Source organism: Cetorhinus maximus, chromosome 17 (assembly GCF_964194155.1).
Source record: "Cetorhinus maximus chromosome 17, sCetMax3.hap1.1, whole genome shotgun sequence".
Lineage (NCBI taxonomy): Eukaryota > Metazoa > Chordata > Chondrichthyes > Lamniformes > Cetorhinidae > Cetorhinus > Cetorhinus maximus.
In genome coordinates, this window is record NC_135895.1 from 59,079,812 (window position 1) to 59,090,417 (window position 10,606).

Below are 10,606 nucleotides of genomic sequence, written 5' to 3' on the forward strand. Positions count from 1 at the left end.
ATGCGATATTAAACATTGCATTTGGATGTGAAAGATCCCATAGCATTATTCTAAGAGGAGCAGGCAAGTTCTCCCAGTGTCCTGGTCCATAATTGGTCCTTATCTTGTTGCAGTTGATATCTTGCTGTTTGCAAATTTACTTCTACCTTTCCCTATGCTCCAAGTGACTGCATTTCAAAACTATTTCATTGCCTGTAGTGTATTTTGAAATGTTTATATAGCACCTTTCACAGCTTCTGGACACCCCAAAGTACTTTATAGCCAATTAGTTTCGAAATTGTAATCCAGGAACCTCCTGAGGTTGTGAAAGTAAGTGCAATTTTTTTTAACTTCTGAGCATCTGTACCAAGTTGAGGCTTCTGCCATAGCCAGGGGAATTGTTAGGAATTCAATAAAACTTTGATGCTCAATGTGAAGACTATTGACCTTTTTGCCCTTGTTGCTGTTTTGTTCTATCTCCCTGTTGGCTGGTTAAGATTTTTAGTGAAGGTGGAGCTTTCTTATTCTGTTCAGCAAGAATGCAACTGTTGTATTATCACTAGGTAGTATTATTTTACTAAATTGGGTATACTGTATCTCCAGTATCCCAGAAAAGCAGGTCAAGTATAAATATCTACTTCAAAAATCAGTAGTTATTAGACCAAAGCCATTTAAAAAAAAATCTTGCATTTAATGATCAGGCAAAGATCGATAAAGCCTCATTGCAGTTGTTACTGGGGAAAGTTAAACACAAGCTAGGAAAAACCCGCACAATGATCATTTAATCATTGAACGTGACCCAGTAAATGTCATTTTCCATAAAACTGTTCAAGGTCCAAGCACTGAAGTGTGCACTGTTTTATGCAAATGTTTTAAGATGGAATTCACAAATTTAAGTTAAATTATGAACATGTGCGGTCTTCAAATATAACCTCCCAGCGGGCATCGAGACAGGGTGAGACCAGGCAAAATTTCACCTCCTCCATCTACCACCACCCCCACCCCCTCTCCAAAAAAAAAAGGTGTACCATTAAACTGCAACATAGCTGATTGCTGCCAGTACTGAGTACAGTTACTACATTTTTTGAGATGTTGGGAACTATAATTTTAAAGGAAACTTCATAACTGGAGTAAAACTATCTCACCTTCACATACTAGAGCAATCTTGATGCCTGTACATGACAAAGCTTGTGAAAACTGCAGCCTGCATTCCTAAATTTGCAAGTTTTGAGGGTTTTTTAAAATGCCCATATCATGTAGCTGCATTTTTCAGTGGTCCAGCAGCTGAACATTGTACAGATTAAAAATATTCTCATGGGTAGCAGTAGTTTTGTATCAATGTAACCTGATGGCAAAAGAGCTAAAGGTGACATGAAAAACTTTTACATAGTGAGCAGTTAGGATTTGGAATGCATTGCCTCAGTGTGTGACAGAGGTAGATTCAATTGTGGCTTTCAGAAGGGAATTGGATAATACTTGAAGGGAAAGAATTTGCAGGGCTATGAGGAAAGGGCAGGGGGCTGCCCAAATTGCTTTTGCAGAGAGTTGGCTTGAATTTGATGAGCCAAATGGCCTATTGTGTTCTAGTCATTTCTGAGAAAGATCAAGAAGTTATGTTTGGACTGTTCTTAAATTAGTTGACACAAAATGTGATAGCATCTATCAATCAATATTTTTAAGTTAGAAAAAGCAGTTGCCCCTTGTGTCAGTTGGTAGGATGATTGTTATATTTTTCTGTGCATGTGCAAGTTTTAATTAATGAAATCTCAAACCGGTTAGATGGCTGTAATAAATCAGTGAGATTTTAAGAAAAATTGAGTTTACCGACTAGATTTCTCTTTGCAATGCTATGGCCTTGCAAAGCAGAAATTTATGTAAACTGTACCATGCCAAAGGCCTGCAAGCTCACAACTACACCTCATGTTTTTTCAACCGATGAGCAACAATGGCTGCAGATGAAATGATCATCTAGCTGCATCAAAACAGAAGCCAGTCCTAAGCCGTGGATTGATAACAGGTATATGCATACTTATGGACCCAAGTGTCAGGTGGCTGCAGCTGTTAACCTATTAATCTAGAACTAGGGGACATAGTTTGAAAATAAGGGGTTTCCCGTTTAAGACAGAATTGAGGAGAATTTTTTTCTGAGAGTCGTGAGTCTTTGGAACTTTCTTCCCCAGAGAATGGTGCCGGCGGGGTCATTTGCATATTTTTAAGACCCAGGTAGATTGACTCCCTTAGTTAATAATCTAAGGCTACCAGGGTAGGTGGAAATGAGGAGTTGATGCCACAGTTGGATCAGCCATGACCTTGGTGAATGGCGAAGCAGGTTCAAGGGGCCAAATTGTATGTTAGTATTTCCCCTCATTGCCTTTCGTGTGCTGCTGCTATAGTGATAGATTTGTTCAATAGCAACACAAGGCTCCATCAGGATATCTTGCTTGAGCTTTAATCATTACAATTATTTAGATCATTGTTTTGGCCTGGTGTATCTTTGAATATTGTTGAGCTGCGCCAAAAGATACAGGTTGTAGCAACTTGCTGTTCAACGCAATGCCAGTTTTAAAAAAAAAAACAATTAAGGCTAGTAAAGTTGGTTAGCACTGTACCCTTTCACCTCAAAGGAAACTGGTTTCAAATCCAATTCGTGGCAGTTGTGTGAACCATGTTAATTGGCATGTTCAAATCTAATTCCATGTGGATATGGTAAATGCTGAGCTACTCAAACATGCAATAAATCAGCAGGCTTGTTAAGGAGCTAAAGATTATTGTATGGGCAGAGAATGTAAGGAACCCTTTTAGATTAGCTACGAAGGAGTCTTGTCTGGCAAAGCAAGGGGAGCTTTACACGCCATCTGTTCAGTGTACCTGGTTCGAATAGTGACATGTCATGTTAAAGGAGGCATTGCTTTATTTCTGGAACATCAACCTTCTGCTCAAAATTAAAGGAATATTATGGGAGCATCAATGCTTCTGGTAGGTTGCATGGTCTTGAGTTTTTCAAGTCAAGACTTGCTAGCTGATGTGATGCGGTTTAAGCTGTAAATAACATTTCTGAAAATTATTCAGAATTTATTATACTAGGGGGAGAAATGAGAAATTGGCCACCTGTATTTAAAATGACTGACTGCCTTTTTGTTCCATCTGTCTAGGCTTATTTTAAATCCAGGTCTTGGGCATGAAAGTTTCCTTTAGCTGTAAAGCTTCTAATGAAATAAGCATCAGTCTAGCTCTTGACGACCTTAATTTGGTACTAAAAGTGTACTTTTTAAATCAAAAAGCTGGGTGGCTGGTGTGTGAAATGGAATGTGGCACTGGTGCAGCATGGAGTACTCTTAAATTGGGGTTAAGACCTTTATTGGGACTGAGTGTGAGGTCATGCACTTTGGTAGGAAAAATCAAAAGGCAGACTATTATTTAAATGGAGAGAGACTCCAAAAAAGTGCAGCACAGAGGGATCTGGGTGTTCCTGTGCATGAAGCACAAAAGGTTAGCATGCAGGTGCAGCTAATAATTAAGAAGGCAAATGGAATTTTGGCCTGTATTGCTAGGGGGTTGGAGTTTATAAATAGAGAAGTCTTGTTACAACTGTACAGGGTGTTGGCGAGGCCACACCTGGAGTACTGTGTACAGTTTTGGTCCCCGTATTTAAGAAAGGATATACTGGCATTGGAGGCAGTTCAAAAGAGGCTGATTCCTGGGACAAAGGGGTTGACTTATCAAGAATGGCTAAACAGGTTAGGCCCTTATTCATTAGCGTTTAGAAGAATGAGGGGTGATCTTATTGAAATGTACAAGATTCTGAGGGTCTTGACAGGGTAGATATTGAGAAGATGTTTCCACTAGTGGAGGAATGTCGAACTAGGGGACATAGTTACAGAATAAGGGGACACTCATTTAAAGCTGAGATGCGAAGGAATTTCTTCTCTGAGGGTAGTGAATGTCTGGAATTCTCTACCTCAGAGTTGTGGAGGCTAGATCACAAAGTATTTAAAGAGGGGGTAGATAGATTTTTAAAATCTATCGGAGTTGAGGGCTGTGAGGAGCTGGCATGAAAGAAGAGTTGAGGCCTGTGGCAGATCAGCCATGATCTTATTGAATGTCGGGGCAGGCTTGAGAGGCCGAATGGCCTACTTCTGCTCCTATTGTGAATAAGGTAATTATTGATTTAGTACATGGCCTGACATTTGATACCCATAATGAAAACATTTTCATTTGCTAGTACTAACATTCCTTGATTGTATGAGCATGGGGTTAAAGTTAAGCCTGAATGGTCAATTTGATCAGTGATCAAATGAGGTTTTTTGATTTGAGATATGTTATGCTGCTTTTGAATATGCACCAAGCTTGTTTTGTTAATTGAGACATGTGTCTGGGAATTAAGAGACTGGGGAGTTAATAGTGGGGAACGCAGACATGGCAGAGATGCTTAATCAATATTTTGTCTCAGTTCTCACGGTGGAGGACTAGTACCACCCCAATAATAACAAGTAGTGCAGAGGGTATAGAGAAGAAGGAACTTAGAACAACCACCATCACTAGAGATAAAGTACTGAGCAAACTATTGGGATTAAAGGGTGACAAGTCCCCTGGACCTGATGGCCTACATCCCAGGGTCTTAAAGGACGTGGCAGTGGAGATAGTGGATGCATTGGCTATAATATTCCAAAATCCCCTGGATTCTGGAAAGGTTCCAATGGATTGGAAAAATGCTAATATAATGCCCTTATTCAAAAAAGGGCGGGGAGGCAGAAAGTAGGAAACTATAGATCAGTTAGTTTAACGTCTGTTGTTGGGAAATTGTTGGAATCCATTATTAAGAAAGTAGTAATGGGGCATTTGGAAGGTCAAAATGCAATCCCTCAGAGTCAGCATGGTTTTATGAAGAGTAAATCGTGTTTGACTAATTTGCTAGAGTTCTTTGAAGATGTGACAAGCCAAGTGGATAAAGGGGATCCTGTAGATGTAGTATATCTGGACTTCCAGAAGGCTTTTGATAAGGTGCCGCACAAAAGATTAATACACAAGATAAGATCACACGGAGTTAGGGGTAATATATTAGCTTGGATACAGGATTGGCTAACCAACAGAAAGCAGAGAGTTGGGATAAATGGGTCTTTTTCTGGATGGCAAACTAACTAGTGGGGTGCCAGAGGGTTCAGACCTTGGGCCCCAACTATTTACAATCTATATTAATGACTTGGATTCCGGGATAGAAGGTGCTGTAGCTAAATTTTCAGATGACACCAAAATAGGTGGGAAAGTAAGTTGCAATGAAGAAGTAAGAAATTTACAAATGGATACGGACAGATTAGGTGAATGGGCCAAAATTTGGCAGATGGAGTTTAACGTGGATAAGTTTGAGGTTATCCATTTTGGTTGGAAGAATAAAGAGGCGATTTATTATTTAAATGGAGAGAAACTTCAGAATGCTTCAGTGCAGAGGGATCTGGGTGTTCTCGTGCATGAATCGCTGAAAGCTAGTATGCAGGGACAGCAAGTAACAATAATAAGGACGGCAAATGGAATTTTGGCATTTATTGCTAAAGGAATAGAGTATAAAAATAGGGAAGTGTTGCTGCAACTGTACAAGGCATTGGTGAGACTGCACCTGGAGTACTGTGCACAGTTTTGGTCCCCTTGAGGAAGGATGTAGTCGCATTGGAGGTGGTTCAGAGGAGGGTTCACTAGATTGATTCCAGAGATGTGGGGCTTGTCTTATGAGGAGATATTGAGCAGTTTAGGCCTATACTCATTAAAGTTTAGAAGGATGAGAGGAGATGTAATTGAGGTATATAAGATGCTTAAGGAGATAGACAAAGTAGATGTGGAGCGGATGTTTCCCCTTGTGGGGCATTCTAGAACGAGAGGCCATAGTTTTAGGCTAAGGGGTGGTAGATTTAAATCAGAGATGAAGAGGAATTACTTTTCTCAAAGGGTCGTGAACCTGTGGAATTCACTACCTCAGAGTGCAGTGGATGTTGGGACGTTGAATAAATTTGAGGAGGAGATAGACAGATTTCTAATTAGTAACGGGTTGAAAGGTTATGGGGAGAGGGTGGATGAGATCAGCCATGACCGTATTGAATGGCGGGGCTGAATTGCCTACTTCTACTCCTGGTTCTTATGTGTCCTTTTATATTAATATCTTGTTGATTGGAGGTCAGTACACAAGAAAGCTGTTCTCACCTGGTTTACCTTATGTGTATCTGTGCTCGAGGTGACGTATTTTCTCACAAATAGATATTTTTGTTTTCATATGGTCACCACATTTCAGGAAGGACATAATTGCACTGGAAAGAGTGCAGCGGAGATTTACAAGAATTGTTGCCAGGACTTGAAAATTGCAGCTATGAGGAGAGATTGGATAGGCTAGGTTGTTTTCCTTAGAACAGAGACTAAGGGGTGACCTAATTGGGGTGTACAAAATTGACGGACCTAGATAGGGTGGACAGGAAAGACTTGTTTCCCCTAGCTGAGGGGTCAGTTACCAGGGGGCATAGATTTAAGGTGGTTGGTGGAAGGATTAGAGGGGACATGAGGAAAACTTTTTCACTGAGGGTAGTGGGCACCTGGAATTTATTGCCTAATTTGGTTGTTGAAGCTGAAGCGCTCAACTTATTTAAAAGATACCCGGATCTGCATCTGAAGTGCTGTAACCTGCAAAGCTATGGACCAGGTGCTGGAAAGTAGGATTACAATGAGCAACTAGTTTCTTTTTTCTTTGGCTGGTGTAGACACAATGGGCTGAATGGCATCTTTCTGCACTGTTACTTTTCTATGGCTCTATCGTTCATTTTGGAAACTTGCAAGAATCTCTGTTTTCTCTGCAGAAACATTGTTCACCTGACTTACTGGTTACTTGCAATTATTTAGTGCCTTTCGCGACTACCAGATGTCACCAAGTGCTTTACAGCCAATTTGCGCGCGCGCGCACACAAATAGCAATGTGATAATCAGATATTCTGCTTTTGTGATATTGATTGAGGGACACATATTGGTCAGGACACTGGGGATAACTCCTGTTCTTCAAAATAGTTGCCATAGTTTTAACATTTAAAATACTAAAATTGCATCTTTAATCAATTATTTTCTTGTTTTAAAAAACAAATATTTGAGTCAAGCACACAACTTGTGCTCTCTGTAGGAAGAGCGGACAGTATAATTTTTCATCAAAAGATGTAAATCACCTTTGACTTTGCCTGCGAGTTCACCTTGAAAGTATTCAGGTCTAGGTTCTTGCAGAGCACTAAACTCAATGAACTCAATTGATTTAACATTTTTGTTACTATAATCTACCCTGAATATTATTGTACAAGCGTGTTTTATTTCATCTGGTTATTGTAATCTAAACTAATCATTTATTGGTACTAAATTGTTGTGGAGATATTGATAAATTCTTGTTATTTCCCTCAAATTCTTAGCCGTATGATACTTGCAGTGAAATGACCTGTTCACATTTACTAAATAAAGCACTGGCTGACTCAAAAGCTTGTATTTTTCGCTTTGTTCCTTGAATAGTGTTTCTGAATTTGCATTTTATAGTGCTAGTTTCCTTTCTCATCTGTTATTGAATTTTTGATCAAATTTCTTTATCATTTTGCAGTCTAGCATCTCAGTTCCAAATGTTGATGATCCAGAAGCTTTCCCAGCTCTGGCCTAAGTGGATGTTGTCAGCCTGGCCTGAAGTCCTCGGTGGGGCCCCCTCTATGAGGCTTGCATGCTTAAGGAACCCTTCTCAACTATATTAACAGAAAAAAGGAAAAAAAAAGACTCATCCATGCCATTCACACTTACGAACTGTCCACAAGGAATTGTTGAAATGGACTTCTCTTGCTACACAGAAGCAACAAATATTGGTAGCTGGTTTTATATCCACAAAAAAGTAAATGGTAGCAGAGGAAAAAAGCTGTTTTCATAATAAATTTTCAGAAATTATTCATTCTTCATGGATTGATACTTTTTTGTATTGCTGCTTGAAAATAATGCATTTCCAAGCTTGAAATAGAGGTGTGAAGAGTGTGTATCAATGAATTTCAGTAGGGTGGTTTATTTCAATGCGTATAGAATCATCTTGCCTTTATCAGGTGATCTTTCTTAATGCAATTTAGAATGCTGCTGATCTGTTACTCACCTGGTGCAGTAAGTTTCAAGGAAATGCACCCCTGTTTAAGAATGGAAAAGGTACTGTCTCAGATTTTTCTGGGAAGAAATTGTCCTTTTATGGTTTGACATTGCAAGAGCTAGGATTCCACTGCCTCCCCACCCCCATACCCTTCCCCAGTATTTTGGCTAATGGAGCAGATATCACTGAAATGGACATTGTTTCATAGCAGTTTTTTAAAGTATTGTTATAAGTGTTATGTATAAGATAACATAGTGGTTGTGTTACTGGGCTAGTATTCCAGAGGCCTGGACTAATGATCCAAAGACATGAGTTCAAATCTCACCATGGCAGCTGGGGAATTTGAATTCAGTTAATTAAATAAATTTGGAATAAGAAGTGACCACAAACTGCTGAATTGTTGTAAACCCCATCTGGTTCAGTAATGTCCTTTAGGGAAGGAAATCTGTCCTTACCTGGTCTGATCTACATGTGACCCCAGAGCAATGTGGTTGGTTCTTAACTGCCCTCTGAAATGGCCTAGCAAGCCACTCAGTTGTATTCAAGAAGACTGCTCACCACCACCTTTTCAAGGGCAATTAGAAATGAATAATAAATGTTGGGCTTTGCTAATGACACCCACATCCCCATGAATGAATAAAAAGGTAACTTCTCCCTCCTTCCCATCCCTTTCTAAGCCACTCTTCATATACAGGTTTCACTGGACCATGTGCTATCTGCATATGCGAGGATGTGGGAATCATGCTCCTGGACCTTTGACAAAAAGTGTTGTTTAGCCATCTGTTTGACCAATGTGTCCAGGCAGTGCTGTTTTGGCATCTTCTATAAATACCTCCCCTCTCTTCCTAAGGAGGTGCTGAGAGGAGACTGGCCATTCAGCACAGCAACCTACCTTATCTACTTTTTTAAGGCACTGGATTTATACTTTGTTTGCTGAGGCACCTTGATGGTGCGGTTTCTTACTATTTTTAGTATTTATGGTGACCCTGAAAGACTGGAACCTAGGATTTCAAAATAAATGCTGTAATATGGAAGTCTAACTTGTCCATTGCTGAAGTTCCAATAAAAAGAGTACTTTCAAAATGTTACAAAAACAAGTGAGGTACCATTTTGCATGTCAGTTAACTTAAAAGTGAAATGGTATTTCATTTTTTAAAAAACCACAAATTCCAACTTTAAATATGCACACTTGTGTGTATTTTTGTTTGGGTTTTTTTAAGGTTGTTCCAGCAAGCTAAAATGGCATGTGTAGTTGTGACCAGATAACAAATTGTTAGTTTTGTTTTGAACCCAGAAAGGCCTTTAGACAAACAATATGGCTATTTTTCTATTGGTATACTGCAAAAAAAAAACCCTGATGTTTGCAAACTGGTAACCAGTGAAAGTTATGAGAATTATGTTTGCAATAGTTGAGTGGTATAATGGATCAGATCTTGGCATTTGAACCATTGGATGATGGGTTTGAGCATCTTGTCAATTTCAGTTGCTTTCTTGGAGGATAAAAGCCCAAAGCACAAAATTGTTCATAACTTAGTATTATAACAAGTTGGACATGTTAGCACTAGGAAGACCAACATGAGTAATATAATTGAATCTGGCAGTATGTTCTGACATGAGGTTAAGGCATGTTAGTGCAAATTTGGGAAAGGCTCGTTTAACTGCTATACCTGACTTTGGATTGCTTGATGTGGACACCAGATGTTCAAAAAGTGAAATATCTAGTGTCCCAAAAAATGCCATAAATTTCACTCAAAAACATTGCCTAATGCCAGCATCTATCTAGTCAGCTTCATTGTTCTATTAAAGACTTCAGCCAAGGGATACACAAGAAGATTTATTTCCATTCATGGGGGAAACCTAAATTTTTTAAAAGGCAGCCTTTCTGTTATGTCCTGTTAACCTTGATTCTTTTAGTAGTGATAGTAAACCTATAAGCATTAATAGTTATTAACAACATGCTGTTTACTTGTTGGAGCAGAACAGTGAGCAATCATTCATTACTTGAGGTGTGCAAATGCTAGTCTACTCAATTGCTCTATTCCAGATGTTCTAAAAGTGGGTTTTCCATACTTCTACCTCAAGGTATGCATTTGGAATTGTTATTTACAGTTGGGATATGGAGTGGAGAAACTGCTTGTATGGATCTTATCCTGCCTTTGATGAATGAGGAATGTAGTTGAGTATTCCCATCCTAGGAAGTTCACCATGCTTCTGAGCTGACTGTTGCAAACAGCCTTGGAAGTCACTGAGATGCTTGTAAGTGTATTGATATCTACAGTTCACTACTGTAGGACTTGAGCACTAGTTAGGTTGTGTTAACACAGTATCCTTTTTTTTGGAGGGTATAAACCTTTAGGTGAGTTAACTTGAGATCCTGTTTTGCCTACTTTGATAGTTTGGATGCTAATTAAAGATCTTATAGGACTTAAAGAATAATTAACCTGCTTTTGGTAGTTGAAGGAGGAGTGGCCAACATTCCTCCCTCAACCACTACCACCAAAG

At 39.3% G+C, this 10,606-nt stretch overlaps 1 protein-coding gene across 2 annotated transcripts in view; it reads left to right on the forward strand.

The window, feature by feature from the left end:
* Window positions 1–7,917, forward strand: part of LOC144692432 (SERPINE1 mRNA-binding protein 1-like) — a 39,728-nt gene extending 31,811 nt beyond the window's left edge. For both annotated transcript variants that reach the window (XM_078561274.1, XM_078561276.1), the window contains exon 9: window positions 7,586–7,917. In XM_078561274.1, the coding sequence (XP_078417400.1) occupies window positions 7,586–7,642 (57 nt within the window). In that variant the 3' untranslated portion in view covers window positions 7,643–7,917. The remainder of the gene's footprint in view (window positions 1–7,585) is intronic.
* The last annotated feature ends 2,689 nt before the right edge of the window (window positions 7,918–10,606 follow it).